Source organism: Oncorhynchus kisutch, linkage group LG12 (assembly GCF_002021735.2).
Source record: "Oncorhynchus kisutch isolate 150728-3 linkage group LG12, Okis_V2, whole genome shotgun sequence".
Classification (NCBI taxonomy): Eukaryota; Metazoa; Chordata; class Actinopteri; order Salmoniformes; family Salmonidae; genus Oncorhynchus; species Oncorhynchus kisutch.
Window position 1 is genome coordinate 56,186,056 of NC_034185.2, and position 17,416 is coordinate 56,203,471.

Sequence of the window (17,416 nt, forward strand, 5' to 3'; positions counted from 1 at the left end):
CTGGGGAGCGAGCTCGGAGTGGACAGACCAGCATCAACAGCGCACCGTGAGGGTTGTATTTGTGTTTTCAAGAGCTCCAGAGAGAAGAGTCCAAATCCCCCGGCCACTACGTACAACAACCTGCTCCCTGAGCCGACCCACTCCTGATTCCCCCTCTGGGATATGACCGACTAGTCCCAGTTCTTGCAATGCTGAGGCATTGCCCCATACCCCTTTTCACATCTTCCAGATCCCGAAAGAAGATGCCCAAGGCCTCTGGGAAAGAGAAGGCCCCCCTGGCAACACCAGAGAGCCTGGCCCTGGACATAGTGGCAGACCCAAAAGTGGTGGTCAAGGTGGCTAAGGAGCCTCCACTGCCCCCGCAGAAAGTGCTCCGGCTCTTCAGCATCAACATCATCACTCAGGGGCTGCCCTTCTGTCGCAGACGGGTGAGTGCTGCCGGGCTTGGGCCCAAGGTGTGTTAAGGGGGGTTGGGGTAGGCCAGATGCTTACCGACATGAGTGAGGAATCTCGCCTGTCACCCACATAAAATGTCAAGGGTTCACTCCGCACCCTGCTGGCTCATCTGTGAGACGGGACTGACGGAAGCAAAACTGTCTGCGGACTAGTGCAACTGTGATTCTGTTTTAGCGTCAAGGTCTCTTCCCCGTTTCCTCTCTTCTGTTGAATTGCACATTGTCAGTCTCTCTGTTTTTGTGTTTGTAGTTAATCAAGGTGACAGTTTTTGTCTCCATCTGTCAGAGGTTGTTTGTTTTCCTCTTTTTGTTTCTGCTATGGTGACTATTCTTTAGTTTTTGAAATGTTCAACAAGAGTCTTGTTTCTTCCCAGGGTTGTATTTTGTCAAAGGGAAGCACCGTGGAGGCAGTCTCAAAAATAATTCTGACCTCTGACCCACAAGCCTTCTCAACATGGATATAAACACTGTATTCCCCCAACCTACTACATCTCTTCCCACTTCAGTCAACAAACAGTCATTTGTTACCTGTACTGTTGTGTCTCGTCTTGTTTCGTTTAATCAAGATGGAAAGATAAAAGCGATAGTCAGTGTTGGCACTTGTCCTTGACCGTAAATGCAGTGACAGGTTTTATTCTTGACAAAGCGTTTCATAATATGAAAACTATATTGCCAACACGTGAATGATAAGCAATAGCTTGTCAGTTTGGTAGAATACTCTATTCCCCAAGGACTTTTTACTAAGGGCTTTGTCACAATTACATTATACCATGTTCTGTAATGCTAACAAATGCACACTACCAATCCTTAATCATGTGTCTACTTCAGTAAAAATAGCTTTCAACCAATTTATTTGTATTTAGGTATTCGATGTCTCTCTAAAACACGGTTTTATGCTACCGTGTGTTGTGGGTAGACTGCTGGGCGCAACAATGGACTTGTTGACGCAGTCATGTGTTCGGGCAGCCTCGCCCAAAGAGCCGTTCAGGACTCCTACATGTGACCTTAAAAAGGCTGCATGGTATCTCTCTATTTATAGGTTATGTTTAGGAGACGGTGACCAAATGTATTGATCGCAGGGATAAACACCTGGCAGCTTCTGTAGTCCAAGGAAATATCGGTTGTCGATGTTTCAAGAACATGAAGTTGAATGTTTTACAGGGACAAGTGCATAAAAGACACAGGCTCTGGATGTCCTCTCCCTTCAGTCGTCTTTTATTGCTGACGTGTTTCGGTGATGTCATCCGATTAATGGGAGAGGTGCTGCTAGACAGGAGGGGGGCCAGTGACGGCCAGGGCAGTTCAATGATATCGGACGCGATGGAACGTTACACCTCGACAACTGGCCTGCGGCTTTACTCCTTATGCTCAGCAACCTATATTAGGTTGTTCTAATGTTTCAGGGACAAAATGGGCATAGGAAAATGACTTTTGTCGTGTTCAGGCAAGCATATCCTGTAGCTAAACCGGCTTCCGTTCTCAGAACCCGGTCTGTTTATGCACGCTCTTACCAGCCCAGCATCCTTCCGTTCTCAGAACCCGGTCTGTTTATGCACGCTCTTACCAGCCCAGCATCCTTCCGTTCTCAGAACCCGGTCTGTTTATGCACGCTCTTACCAGCCCAGCATCCTTCCGTTCTCAGAACCCGGTCTGTTTATGCACGCTCTTACCAGCCCAGCATCCTTCCGTTCTCAGAACCCGGTCTGTTTATGCACGCTCTTACCAGCCCAGCATCCTTCCGTTCTCAGAACCCGGTCTGTTTATGCACGCTCTTACCAGCCCAGCATCCTTCCGTTCTCAGAACCCGGTCTGTTTATGCACGCTCTTACCAGCCCAGCATCCTTCCGTTCTCAGAACCCGGTCTGTTTATGCACGCTCTTACCAGCCCAGCATCCTTCCGTTCTCAGAACCCGGTCTGTTTATGCACGCTCTTACCAGCCCAGCATCCTTCCGTTCTCAGAACCCGGTCTGTTTATGCACGCTCTTACCAGCCCAGCATCCTTCCGTTCTCAGAACCCGGTCTGTTTATGCACGCTCTTACCAGCCCAGCATCCTTCCGTTCTCAGAACCCGGTCTGTTTATGCACGCTCTTACCAGCCCAGCATCCTTCCGTTCTCAGAACCCGGTCTGTTTATGCACGCTCTTACCAGCCCAGCATCCTTCCGTTCTCAGAACCCGGTCTGTTTATGCACGCTCTTACCAGCCCAGCATCCTTGCACGTACTTTATATATATGTGTTGTAGCGCACTGCGGCAACAAGTGGAGAAGGTGCACACTTGTGAAAGGCTGACCAAGACTATGACTGCTGATATCCTGCCAAATTGAATTGCGGCCCACGCTACCTTTCTTGTAGTTGTTCCCCTGTTAGGAATCAGACGTACCACAGCTTTTGTACCCCCTGTCTGTGACGTGGGAAATGTTGGCAGCCCTTGATGGGCAATTTGCACCTTTGTGACATTATACTGATGTGAACCCTTAAAGAAACGTAATCACTTGGGGGAATTGAATTGACTATAGCTAACAGCATTGGTATTTTCTTGTCAAATTAGACTGGCACCTCAATGTTTGGGTGTTGGCTACATCATAGTAAAAATGCCTTGGAGCTCAGACAAAGGGCTCTTTTCATAGGGGTTGCTGAGGGAAGGATGGGAGAGGACATGAAAGAATTGAGAGAATAAAATTGTCCTCTTTACACCTCCGCTTCTACGGCTTTCACAGAGGGAGTTGAGGGACAGAGTGAAGGATGGAGAGAGAGAATGAAGAGAGGACACAGCTAAAACGGTGACTGAGGAGACTGCAGCCCTCACGCTCGCTCTCCCCCCTCGCGCTCGCTCTCGCTCTCGCTCACCCCCTCCCTCGCGCTCGCCCCCCCCCCCCCCCCCCCCCCTCATGCTCACCCTCTCGCTCTTCCTCCCATCCCCCGTGCGCTCGCTCTCTCTCCCTGCCCCCTCTCGCTCGCTCTCTCTCCCTGGCCCCTCTCGCTCGCTCTCTCGCCCTGGCCCCTCTCACTCGCTCTCTCGCCCTGGCCCCTCTCGCTCGCTCTCTCGCCCTGGCCCCTCTCGCTCGCTCGTTCTCTCGCCCTGGCCCCTCTCGCTCGCTCGTTCTCTCGCCCTGGCCCCGCTCGCTCTCTCGCCCTGGCCCCTCTCGCTCGCTCTCCCTGCCCCCCCCCGCTCCATCTATCTTTCTCCCCCTGTCTCTTGCTCTCCCCCTCTCTCTCTTTCTTCTGTCTGAGATCAAAGCCAGCCACTTGGTAAAACAGCTCAGAGACAAAGGGATCAGGATGGTAATTTGTCCTTCATTAGCGCTTTTTACGCGCTAGCTGCAGGTTCAAAAGCTGAGCCGAAAGGGATCTAAGGGGGTGGCTAGGCAGGATAATATCCACTATGCTCCGTCTTTCCTGGCCACAGAGTCAGAATTAAAGATGTTTCTCTTTGTAAGTGTATCGCTCACTGTCCAATGGGATTCAAGTGGCACTCATCACCATAATCATTTTCTACAAGGTAAAACCGACTGTTAAACCGCATGTCTAACAAAAAGGGAGGACAAACTAGGTTCACAGTCAACGCACACATCACAAAGCAGGGATGAGCAACTGTCCAGGCATACGATGGCTCTAGCCCTTTAACCTGTTTAACTCAGTGGTTGTTTTGGACCCGGTACTCTAGCCCTTTAACCTGTTAAACTCAGTGGTTGTTTTGGACCTGGTACTATAGCCCTTTAAAAGGCTGTTTGTGAGGTGATTCTCCCCAAGAACTTCATGAATGCAGAATGTCTTGACCTCCTTCCAACAGGTGTTCATTTGTACCGTGTACTGTTTCAGATGTGTTGTGGGCTGTAAAATGGTGTTGAGGGTGTTATGACTGTAAATAAGGTGTCCCACTGGGTACCTTCTGTATTCTCTCCCTCCCTCTTTCTAGTTCATCCCTCCCTTCATTCCTTACCTCCCTTTCCTTTGGTAAGGAATGCGCTATGCCCTGTTTTCTACAAGTGCTAGGGAACTTCATCCTTGACGCTAATTAGGATTGAATCGATTGAGCCGAAGGTGAAATACACCTTTTGGTACCAACCAGACCTAGGCCTCCAGAGGAGCATGAAACGAGACACCCCTGGCCCAGGGAACCGAACACAGGAAGAATAAAGTTAGTTAAGCCCCCACCTCTGGCAGCCTCCGGATGGTAATTGGTTTATATATAAAAAATAAAAAATATGTAGGATTACGGCACTGTTGCCGGTCGAGCTTAATCCCTGGCTTCCCGTTGCGAGAGTGCAGTTTCCCCCTCCAAAAGCAGAGCAGCGCCCTCGGCATGCCAACCACTCCTCCACATCAGGGGATCTTTGCCTTCCCCCTCTACCTCTTTCACTCTCTCCCACTAACTAAAACACTGCAGAATACAGGCCTTCTATCATTCATTTGCACACATTCCCCCAGTAAGATTAACTTTGTATGAAAAGACAAAATGGGCCCTTACAGGCTTCCCCTTTTGTTCTTTAGTGGGTCGTGTTCAAGAACAAGTTCCTTTTGTTTTTGCGTCTTTGTCGCTGTGTTAAAATGGTACCTTGCGAGGAGAGAGTTCCAAGCCCCGAACTGAAAAACAGTCTAAACTTTGCCACTGGCTGCCTTCTGCAAGAACTTTATCTCAGTAGACCAAACCAAACCGTAGCTAGGTCCCCCATGCCATGCCCAGTTGTGGGGCTGCTCTTGCGGGCGTGCCATGCAGACTCCATCAGACTCTACTGTGGAGGCAGCAGCTGGCTGCAGTGAATGGAATTGCTGGTATTTCTCTGGTCTTTATGGGACGTTAGAACTTAAGTCCCCGGAGCTTCTGCTTTCAAGAGAGCTCATTCCTCAGAGTCCCAGGAGCTTTCACAAGACATTTCTGTCATTTCTAATGCGACAGTGTTGTTGCTGAGATAATTGCTGAAAAGTTTAGTTATTTTAACAAAAATACGTATATTAACTTCAGTAAACTGAATACATTATCATATGTTCCATAGTACGGAGTGATTTAGTGATTTATGAGGTAGTTTGATTATTTAAAAAACTCATGGATTTTGATTTTGATTATACATTAAATGCATTATGAAATATTGACAGTAAAAATATAATTTTTTTTAATGGAACTTCCAAAGTCAATCATTATGGACATTCAATAGAGAAAGTGGAAATAACTATGAAATAATAACATATTGAAATTGTCCGTTTTTTATTTTATGACTTGATTATTTTTCATTCCTTAAAGTCATCATCTCATCTCTGCTCAGGGAATAGCAGCCAGCCAGACCACGTTATCTCGGTGGTCTTCAGTCATCCTATTCAGCTAGGCTAGCCTGACAATCATTTTTCTGCTTCTTCAAAGTAGGTGAGGCATACATGCACAAACGGTCTCTATCCCTCTCGTTGTTGTGTACATTCCTCTCTCATGCGTTCCGTGTGTATCTAACCTAACGTGCGTAAGTGTCTCTGTCCAAGCCGGAAAGAACAGGTACAATGGATGTTCTTGACTATTTCTTGAACTGCATTGTTGTTTAAGAGCTTAAGTAAGCGTTTCACGGTAAGGTCGTATGTATTCAAGTAAAATTCAAATAAAATTAGATTTGATTATGGTCATTATAGTTAATTACCAGGTTTCTGCTCTGAACTAGGTTGAATATTTGCTTAATGCAAACTACAACTCCCCTTCAGGCCAACATTTCTGTCATGAATTATTAGATTTCTCTCTAAAGAAACGGTGTGTTGGGCTCACACAAAATTCCTGAATGGAATTCTAGTAATTCAACTGACATCGGGCAATTTGTTGTTTTAATAGCGATTACCCCCCCCCCATTTTTTATTGATTAATCGCTCAGCAATAATTTGACATCACATTTGCTTCCTCTGTAATAGCTTAGCAATAATGTGTCTCCTGAAATGTCGGCGCACAAGCTTAAATTCAGTCTCCAGGATCTTTTGTATCGTCCAACTCTGTCAATCTCCTGATATAAATAGCATAGGGACTTGGCTTGAGTTTCCAATTAAAATGTGCCAACATAGGTTACGCAAACCTTGTTTCCCAGGCCGGAACAGGCATCCAGCTGTTGCAGTAGAGATGGATATCGGGAATCAGACTTACACAGCAGTGCATTTGAGACTTGGTGTTACTTTCCTGGCTCATCCTGCTGCCGTGCCATTTGGGGTAAGATGATCTGGACCTGCCCATGACAGCTATGTGTCCTGTCCCCTGCCATCAGCCAGGGCCATTTTGCTGCTTGGACTTTCGCTCAGTATAGGCGACAACTTTCCCTAGAGACTCTATCAAGTGAAAAGCGGATGAGCTAATAGCTAGATCTCAAAAGCCACAGAAGGAAACACTGCTATTTTGTCCGTTATACATCCGTTCTTTGCTTTTCTTCAAAGTAGTTTTGTATAGGCTCACGGGGACATGTAAGCTGTTGTGGATTTAGCTGTTAATCAGCCAAGTATCTAGTATATAATATATATAATATGGCCTTTTTGTTTGTAAGGTGTCTGTGTGTGTGAAGCAGAACGACGTGACACTCTTGGTAAGTGTGGCCTACGACGTTTGCTGCAAGCCAGGCGCAGATTGCAACCTCGCTGTCATGTCTTCGGTCACATTTCAAAAACATTTCGATTCCAACAGTGTTGGATAAAAGGGATATGAGATGGCACCAATTTTGGGATGTTAAATTCAACTTCGCCCGCGTGCTGTTTGTGTACTGTATATGCCCTTGCGTGGCATATACAGTATACATATATACATATACTCTTGTGTCATTCATCATACTTTCAAACAAGTTATTTGCAGAGAAAGCACAAGAAAAGTTTGCACCTTTATGTCAACGAAGAGATGTTGAGAAAAGCCCACACCAGGCCTTAGAGATCAGTGCATGGCCAGTTGACTCCCTTAACTCCCTCACGTTCCTCCCAAGACTCCAATCTCTGCAGTGGATTATTTCTCAAATCCATCTTCTAGTAAACACATTGACCAACTTCTTGCCGGTCGGGCCCAGCCATGTGTTAAGGTGCCTGCGGCGGGCGGTCCAGATAATACCTTTTGGATTTGAGGAGCTTCACCCTGTAGTCATTTGGTGCTACATAGATCATCATGGCCCACCGAAGCAATCGTCTTTAGGGGTCTCGAGCGAGGCTCCGCGTCGCTTTAGCGGCCCTGTTCACGTTATTGCAGTTGACAGCAAGGTGTCATTGCAGGAGAGATGCCGTTAAAATGGAGGGCCTGGAGAAGCACTGAAGATGGTCCATTTGCTGATGCAATAGACTGCAATACGACAGGGCTTGTGCTGGAATGAGCACGCTACATTACCACTCCAAGACCTTCTGAGTTCTGGCTTTCTTTTAGGGTGATTATTACATATTTAGCTATTTTGTTTCTATTATGTCAGTACAGTGTCACGCTTCAGCATGATGACCTTATAAATGTGCTCTGCCACTGAGGACCGCATTCACAACGTCACGCTCTCCCCACACACTAGAAATCCAAGGTCCCTCCGACTGATCGCCTGTCTATTCCCTACCAAGTAGAATAGGTTACAGTGTATTGAACAGACCCTGCTGGTTTTTACTCTGTATCCTGCTGGGCTGTGACACAGCTTTGAGCAGAGGATGAAACACAGGCTCCCAGAGAGCGGTGTTTCTCTCACGGGGGAGCCGCCTGTTATGTCCCATCAATGGGCCTCGTGGTGTAAGACATGCCCTGCCACTGGGCAGTCGGTCCGTTGTATCTGCAGTCTCTCCTTTCCCGACAAGTTCACTAGAGGTAAGTGCTATCTGGGAGCTCTTCATGGCACCCTCGCCCACTTCTAATCCTTCAGTGTCCATCTGGTCATTTTTTTATTACGGATTATACTCTTTTAAGGCTTTTATTCATCACCCTCCAGCTGTAAATGCCCTTTTTTCCCATTATCAGTAGACAATCCGGTCTTTGCTCACAAACTGACCGTAAGTCCCCATCACCAACTAAGTGTTGCAGTGCGATGGATACCCATGGCATTCTGGCTGCGCATCACAACCATCTGTCCTGCTGCTCCTTTACTCTCTATTAATAGAACCCACATAAGAAGAGCTCCTCTCTGTCGTTATGGCTCAGCTGCTGAGAGAAACCCACAACACGTTCGCCTCAGACGTACTGACCTCCCCTTCAGTTCAAAGCAAAGGAAGAAGTGATGGCGAATTGATGTCAAATCATGTCAAAGGGATTTGTGGGGCATTTCCCTGGTGTTAGCCGTCTCGCTAGCTAGCCTCACTAGCGCCCACCTCCCTTCCCGCACCTTTGGCGTATTTGACCATATCCGTAATGTCTATATGGGCGGCTGGCTGCCACGTTCATCTCTGGATTTGTGATCTGGACAGCTGATGCCCGGCCCCGTTCAACCCCCACCCTCTCTCCTGAGGTGAGGACCAGAGCTCTGCTCCCTCACTCCTGGGAGAGGTGCTGGGATTCCATTGCCCTGGGCTCCAAATAACACTGAAAGGGGGTGGGGGGTGGAAGGGAGGGAGGAAGGCAGGCATCTGCTCCATGCTATTCTAGGCAGACCAATTCCAGGGCAGAGAGAGGGAGAGAGCCAGCCAGCAGTTCGGCCCAACCAAGCTGTTCTGTCCCCCACTAAGAAAATGAAGAGGCAAGGATTCGGTAGCAAGAGTTGACGGTTGGTTTTCTGGTTTGTAGCAGCAGTCTTATCGAATCATCTGTTTAATTTCACTTCCTCTTGACCTGATTTTGTTTGATTTCCTCAATCTAATCAACCAATATGAGTTTCCTCTTCTGTTTACCCACAACGAATCATGGTCAACAAACACTGTTCTTTATCAGTCAATGTGCATCAGAGTGTACTGGAAAACATTGACTTGTTTCCAAGTACTTCAACATAAATTAGCCTCGTCATCATTGATGACATGGCAATCTCTCTCGCGTGCATATCTTGCATGTCTCGACACTGTGGCCTTTACAGGTGAATATGAGTTCTCTCTCTAAACGCTGCATGCATTTGTCTTGCCCGTGGTATACTGTACGTGACGCAGTGTGGCCAAGACCTGCTCAGTAGGCTCATGACCGACTGGCTCCGGCCGTAGTTCAGTCACGGCCCTTCCCACCTACAGCAGGGCACTGACATTTCCCACAGCAGGCGGGGGCAAGAGGGGTTAATAAGAGGCGTTCCCCACCCTCAGGAATGTGTCACAGGGCCTAAGCATCGCCATGTTCCCCAACCGGAGAGAAACTGAAGTTGGGGTGGCAGCTTTTAAAACCCCTCTACACGCACACAGATACACACTGCTCTGCTTCTCAGTTGTCGTCTCTGGTGTACAGTACCTCAGGGTCTACTCACACATCCTCTGCAGACTAAACTGAGAGTCCTCATTACCAACAACCACACACAATAAGTAAGCCTGAGGTTAAACAAGACTGCGTTGTCGTAGCCTGTTTTCTCCTTGCTGCTTCACTAACGGTTTGTTTGGGACTCTGTTTTTGAAGTGAGTCAGAGGCGTAGTGTATCGGGGCCCCTGCTCCTCGCCTGTGATCTAGTATTGCTAAGCACTTGTGTCAGCAGCCACACCGGGGTCGAGCTGTTCTAGAAGTTTGGGGATATTTGGGCGTTGTGTTTTTGCCGACATCTCCAAGCTGCCAGCCTGAACCCAGAGTGGCTAAGCTACCCTGTCGCCTCCTTTCCACCAAAACTGGACTGTTTATTTTCAATCGACAGTTTCCAAGGAACCAGTGCTATGCTTCTCACTGGGCCCCTCGCGCCACAGCCCTCACTCTAACAGTGTGTGTGTGTGTGTGCATATATAAAGAGAATCTATCTTCCTCATTGATTAGTTGTCTCTGGCTTTGATGGCCGTGTGGCCGAGGGACAACAGACCCCTCCCTCCCCCCCATTATAGATGTTTTTGTCATTTGTGTAATTATGCCTGTGCGACACTGCCCCTACTCCCCGCCTCCACAGCCTTGTGTTCTGGGCTGGTTTCCCCTGGTTGGAAATGTGAGCTGGGTAAATGTCTGTCTGGTCCTCCTTTCCAAGCCTCAGGATCTGTTGCTACTCCCCTTTTTTAAAAACCCACCCACCCATCTCTCTGTTGCTCTGGCTTGTGCGCCTAGCCGGCACGTAATTGGGTCGTCAGTAGGCAGTCGGACACAGCCGGTGAATAGATAGCCAACCGGCCGGCTGTAATTGATGTGGCTGTCTGCATGGTTTGTTTAATCTGTGCATAACCCCTCCGTCCTTCGTTCTCTGTGTGTGGTCCCCCTGCGGCTGCTCTGGGGGTGCAGGTGCTGAGAGTTTAGAGAGGTGCAGAGTGAGAGAAGGAGAAAGAGAGGGGGAGGGAGAGTGGTGGGCATTTCTTAGGCAAAAGGCTTAGATGCAAGACATAACGGTCATAGGATCCTGTGAGCTATGAGCTGGCAGGTGATGTTGCCTCTACCCCTCCCTGCCCTCTCTCTCCCTCTCTGCCCACTCTTTCTCTCCTCTCTACATCTCAATGTAAGGGGCTTTATTAGCATGGGAAACCAATGTTAACATTGCCAAAGCCAGTGAAATGGATAACAAACAAAAGTGAAATAGACAATAAATGAACAGTTACACACAAGTTCCAAAAAGAATAAAGATTTCAAATGTCATATTATGTGCAAATAGTTTCTCTCGCTCTCTCTCTCTCTCCGCCACCCGCAGTGAACCCACTGTGGAGTGCAGCCAGGCTCAGCATTGGTAGTAATAAAGATAGCCTTGCAGAGCAGAGAGAAGCACAGCCTGCAGAATATAGAGAGGAAAGAAGGAGCGTTATTGCTTGTTCTGTTGTTGCAGACGGCTGAAACTCCAGTGTATTGTACAGACTAAAGAAAGACTAAACAAGTACCTCCGGGCAGTTTGATCAAGGAGTGGAGAGCCTTTGTTGCTTGATTGAGTGTGTGATTTGAATGAGACGTTCAGGTAGACTTTGGTTTTGAACAACGGTCCTGGTCAGTCCGGGTTGGTTGGTATTCTGTCAAGTATCTAATATAGTGGGTTCAGTTCACCCATTGGTCAGGCTCACTGTAGAGTGCCTCGGCATGCCTGTCACCAGCGCGGGTAATGATTCCCTCCATGCCTTGCCTAGAGTGGAGCTGCTTAGGCTGCTCTGTCTAACGGATCCCCAGTATCAGATGAGCTCCCACCATTCAGTGGTACCAAACGAGTTGAGTCCAGTCGTTAATGATCATAGGTCATTGATGTAAAGTATAGGCTAGTCTAACTTTTTATGCCTTCAACCTTACTGGAGACACGCGTCACATTCGCTACTGTTCAGTGGCACCGAACGAGTCGTGACTGACGTCGTTAGTGAAGTGTAGGCTGACTGTTAGCCCACGACTTCACCCTCACCCTGCCCTTTATTCGTGTCTGGCGGCCATGCTAGTGTCTCTGGGTTTGCCTGCTAAGGGCTCTGCGATGAACAGCTGGACAGCCAGCGGTTTCTGCAGCACAGGCAGAGTCTGGTGCCAGCCGGTCCTCCGTCTTGGCTCTGGCATACGGAATGCGTGGACGCAGGACCCTATCCAACCTTGTAGTAGGATTTCTGTAATATCCCATGGACTTAATACAGGTTTGGATTATTTTACTATACATTGATATTTAAACAATGTTTATGCTACAGTGTGAAAATGGACACAATTTCATCTAAGTTCAAAAGAAACCGCGTAGTAAAAATCTATTTTATTTTTGTAATCCTGGAAACCTTGTTACTGGGGTCAGTTGAATAGTGCCTCCGCTAACAAAACACAGTGCCCTTTAATGCTCTTCACACACTGAGGCTTTAGAAAAAGAAGAGGCTCCTTGGAGCCTGCCTTGCTCCTCCTGGTCTTGCACATGCATATAAAGTGGCTCTTTATTACCCTTTACCCTCGGTGCTTAAGGCGTCACTACAGACACCCTGGTCTGAATCCAGGCTGGCCGTGATTGGTAGTCCCATAGGGCGGCTCGCAATTGGCCCAGCGCCATCGGGGTTTGGTCGGGGTAGGCCGCCAATGTAGGAAAGAATTTGTTCTCAACTGATTTGCCTGGTAAAATGAAGGTTAAACATGTTAAAGGGAGAGAGGAGTAAAGATCTGCTTACTTTTTGTTTCTACGTTTAATACCGCTATATGAGTGTCCTTGGAAAGAGTGTGTGTGTGTGTGTGTGTGCTCTCCCATTGTATTAGTTAGTCTGCATCCCTGAAGGAGCACGAAGGGGCCTTGTGGTTATCTAGTCCTCAGATGTACTGCGTATTCATTCTGAATACAGACAGAGCTCTCACACTTCCATCGATCTCGACATGTCCTCTACCGACGTGTCTACAACTGAAGGCCTCCTAAGACTAACGTTTAGCATGCAGAGGGAAACCAATGGGCGCAGGGACATGTTAATGTCTCTGTTAGAAAGAATCGAGGCAGAAAGGCAGACAGAAACTTGTTGCATGTCGTGATAAAGTGAGGAACGACTTATCCAAGGAAACGCAATACAACTCATGCTGCCATAGTTAGCGAACTCACAAACACACACACACACACACACACACAGTTAGCTGACCATGTTTTGAAGACGTTGGAAACCCGAGGTCTCTTCTCACATTTGATTATAACCGTGTATCATGTGGGAGATGTTACGCCAGGCTTCAACTTCCCCCCTATTTATAAACCCTGCGCCGTTTTAGAAATGTTTCCCCTTGCCCGGGCTCGCCGTGCCGTCCACCTCCCCGTCTGAGAGACCTCCGTCATCACCCAAGTAAAGGCAAGCGGCACATCGCATCCCTTCAGTTCAGAAGGCCACGGGTTTGTCCCAAGTGGCACCCTATTCCCTGTGTAGTGCACTACATTTGACCAGGGCCCTGCTCAAAAATATTGCACTATACAGGGAACAGGGTGCCATTTCAGATGCAGCCCAACTCCCACATCTCTTTAGCAGCCTGAACTTTGTCCACCTCCACCATTGCCTGCCTACCCAACCAACCAGGCCTTCCTTCCAGCCCGTCTTCTCTCTAAACTTGTTACTCAAGCTCCCTGTCCAATTAAGGACAGCTTCCCCCTCTTGGCTTTCGCTGTATTTAATTATACATAGCATCAAGGCGCCCAGGCACGGGGGAGATGGATGCGTTTTCTATGTAAAAGCGAGTCGCCAGCCTCTCACTAATGTAGCTCCGGTGACTCAGCCGGCTATTAATAGGACCCTGCCTGTCAGTTCCTTCAGCCCTCAGGCTTTGTGTGCAGTGATACAACAATGCTCATCATCCAGCCGCTCTCCTCTGCCGTACCATAGCGGACCGTCCTTGGCAGCAGAGAAGACTTGAACACACGTTGGCATGACGGCCGTCATTGTCTTGTGTCACAGTGCAACATTCGTCTGCGACTGTAAGTTGAGGGACTGGCGTTGTTGCGTATGAGTGACTCCATCTGTTGGAAGACTAGCCTAGATCAAGGCAGCCATTTAAACTCCACCTATAGCTAACCATCGCAGGGACTAGTTTACATCTAGTTTACATCACTGACCTTGTCTAAGGTCCGTTTCCTCACCGTCAGGTTCACTTGTGTTTTTACATCAACTATCTGACCCTTCATCACACCAGCCCGTTTCTCCATGTTAGAGAAGGGGACATTACCACCATTAGTCAAAGGCCCATTCACACTATTCCCTCTGGGGCCATTTCCAGTAGCTGGAATGTTTAGGGAACGCTGTCAACCTTAGATCCTGGCCCCGCCAGGCCAGTAGATTGATGAGAAAGAAGCGGGAGTTCCGAGCAGCCAGTTGTTGCCGTGTTTTAAAAAGTCAGGTCAGGAGACTTCTGGAGGAGGGAGCATTCTCTGAGGAAAACAAACCAGCTGAGGAGGATATGATATGCAACTTAATGGACTTCAGCTGGACCTGAATGCAGGTCTCCTGCCGTCTTCTGTTTGTCTGTGTCGCTCTGGCATCTCTCATTCTGCCTATAGGCTCCTACATCTGTATTCATTGGGGGAGGCGAGGCTAGTGTCAAGGCAACCCTTTCACACCTCTCCACGTCACATCTAAGGCATTTCTGTTGTGTGTTGGTTGTTACTGCAGACCACTTGCACTGTCTGTATTTCCATAAAAAATCATTCTGGTTTAGTAGTACAGTGACACAGCTCTCTCACGTTTACAGACTCAAGGACATACAGGACCCACTTCGTCATTCGACTTTGAGTAGCCTTACAGTTTACTGAGGGAGGAGGAATGCAATTACTTTCACCCCCCATTTTCCCCCTGTTTCCCGTTCAAAGCACCGTACTGAGCAGAGGGGCGAGAGCTGCATGACTTAAAGTATTGATTGTGTCTGTATGTAGGTCCAGTAGCTCCCTCTATTTTCCCACACAGCTCCCACTCTCTTCTTCACCCTCTCTCTCTCCTTACCACATATTACTCCTCTTCATCCTCTCCTTCCTTCCTTCCATCCCTCTCTCTCTTTGAACTTGTCTTATCTCCGGCCAACAGCACCCCGATCCTCCCTTTCCTGTAGACTGGGTGGGCTCTTCATTAGCCGTAGCTTAATGGAATCATTCAGTCTCTAAACCCATGATGAGGTTGACTTTATTTCTGAATGCCACTGCGTTCCTCAACTGTCCCTGTCGCAAATGCAGTTTGAACTAGCATTCATAAAAACTACAGACCAACGCTGGGAGTGATTTTAATATTGACCTAAAGTCATTTCTGGGCTACTTGCTGTGTAATGTGGTTGAGGATTAAGACTTAAGGGTTTGACAAGTCCTCCTGTTACCGTTTCCATTAGTCTTGTCTAAGATCCGTAGAGCTCAAACTTCCTGAGCAAAGAATGTCGCCCATTTTGATTGCTGCGGGACTTTTCCAAGTAGCGTAATATACGAACTTCACTGAAACAACATTTGTTATGACAGCTGCCAGAAAAATACACTTCTGGGTAGAACAGTTTGTGTAGAACAGCTGTAGATGAGCTCTGCTTGGTAAATCCTGGCGTTTTTAGTTTTTCTAACAGTGCAGTATGCTGCAGTGCCTTCTCTGAGTGGTATAGGAACATTACTTTTTCCCTCTTCCTCTGCAGCTACATTCAGATTTCTTGACTCTGGCAGTAGTTCTTCATTAAAAATTCAAATTAGAAGACGAACAGACTACCTCTTTGCAAGCTTACTGTTTGATGCCTGCCAGTTGATTAGCTAGTTCCGCACTGCTCCAGAAAGTAGATTTGCAATGATTAACATTCAACCATTTGTGAGTGTTTGTCTAATTTGGTACGACGATAATGATATTACCAATCAATGGATGTCTGCATGCGATTTGTCACTCGGCTTTCCACTAGTGTTTTGAGACTCACGACTTGGATAAGAGACTTTCTTTACACTAGAAACTATCGCTCAGAATGTTTATTGCTGCTGGCTTTACTTGTTCAAAGCAGCCATCAAGTAAACACTCTGGGGAGACGTTTAATTCAGAAGTAAAATATTCTTAGAGCATATTGTTTTGACTATTATTGATGGCCGAGTGCGAACAGTGCTTTGAAACATTAATGCTATTTACCATTGCATAAGTGACCTATATGAAACATTCATAGCTAGAGAAAATGTCTCTGCCTCCACTGGGTAGATCTCAAACAAAGGCAAACCAAAGGACCTATTGCCAGTGGATAATACTGAGTATGCAGAGTTTGTTATGAAGGAGCAATGCAACTGAAGGAAAATGTGTAGCTACTACTTTTAAGAAATCATTTCACTATCACTTTGTTTGGGTCCCATCTTGTTGATCTGAATAGACTTCTGTCACTGTTGTGAAGACTTCTAGCTCTCTCATTCTTCTCCCAGGAGCCTAGATTGACATTTACTGCACTCTCGCGCTGTGCTCAGTCAAAATGTATGACTGGTCGTGCAGCTCTGGAAGTCCAAACATTCTGAAAAAGATGTTAGGGCAATACTCTATTAAGAGTCACCCTAGATGCCATTTTGTGGTCTCTAATTCTTGAAGAACGGGGGGATCTGAAATTGAGGGTTGTGACTAGAGGTCGACTGATTAATCGGAATGGCCGATTTAATTAGGGCCTATTTCAAGTTTTCATAACAATCCGAAATCGGTCATTTTGGATGCAGATTTAGCCGATTTAAAAAATATATAAATAAATATATATAATAAATAAATAAAAATGTTATAATTAAGTCTGATTTGATAGAGCAGTCTGACTGAGCGATGGTAGGCAGCAGCAGGCTCATAAGAATTCATTCAAACAGCACTTTCTTGCATTTTGCCAGCAGCTCTGCTCTTTGACTTCAAGCCTATCAACTCCCGAGATTAGGCTGGTGTGATGTGAAATGGCTAGCTAGTTAGCGGGGTGCTCGCTAATAGCATTTCAAACGTCACTCGCTCTGAGACTTGGTGTGGTTGTTCCCCTTGCTCTGCATGGGTAATGCTGCTTCGAGGGTGGCTGTTTCTTACATGGCACATATTGCACTTTTACGTTCTCCTCGTTGTTTATTTGAGGCTAAATTGATTTTAAATTTGATTATATTAAGTTAAAATAAGTGTTCATTCAGTTGTTGTAATTGTCATTATTACAAATAAATAAATAAATAATTTTTTGTCCTCCAATGATCGGTATCGGCGTTGAAAAATCATAATCGGTCGACCTCTAGTTGTGACCCTATGGGTGATTGGTTCATCAGCCCTCTGCATCGCTCATTCTTCCTTTGTGACGACACCCCGATTACTCCCCTTGTTTTACTCCTTACCACTTCTAGGAACACATTTATCTGGCCCTAATGAGTTTCCCCAGTAACTTAGAGCAAGGTATTTCTTCAAGGTCATATGTGAGTCATTTCTGCCCAGTGCCCACCCTCCCCTAAACCCCTTCAGGGAGAAGGATCACTCTTACTATCCATTTGAAAAATGTTTCCTATTTTGGGCCTCCCGAGTGGCGCTGTGGTTTAAGACACTGCACCGCAGTGCTTGCTGTGCCACTCGAGATCCT

General features: G+C 47.1%; 1 protein-coding gene across 6 annotated transcripts in view; it reads left to right on the forward strand.

Moving 5' to 3' along the window:
• Positions 1-17,416, forward strand: part of LOC109878625 (F-box/WD repeat-containing protein 7) — a 187,445-nt gene that overhangs the window by 96,924 nt on the left and 73,105 nt on the right. For 2 of the 6 annotated variants that reach the window (XM_031837857.1, XM_031837858.1), the window contains exon 1: positions 6-428. The exons of 3 other annotated variants lie outside the window; for them this stretch is intronic. In XM_031837857.1, coding sequence (XP_031693717.1) covers positions 189-428 — 240 coding nt within the window. In that variant the 5' untranslated portion in view covers positions 6-188. Of the gene's footprint in view, positions 1-4; positions 456-17,416 lie in introns of those variants that run through there. One more of the 6 variants, XM_031837856.1, reaches the window with a different exon arrangement.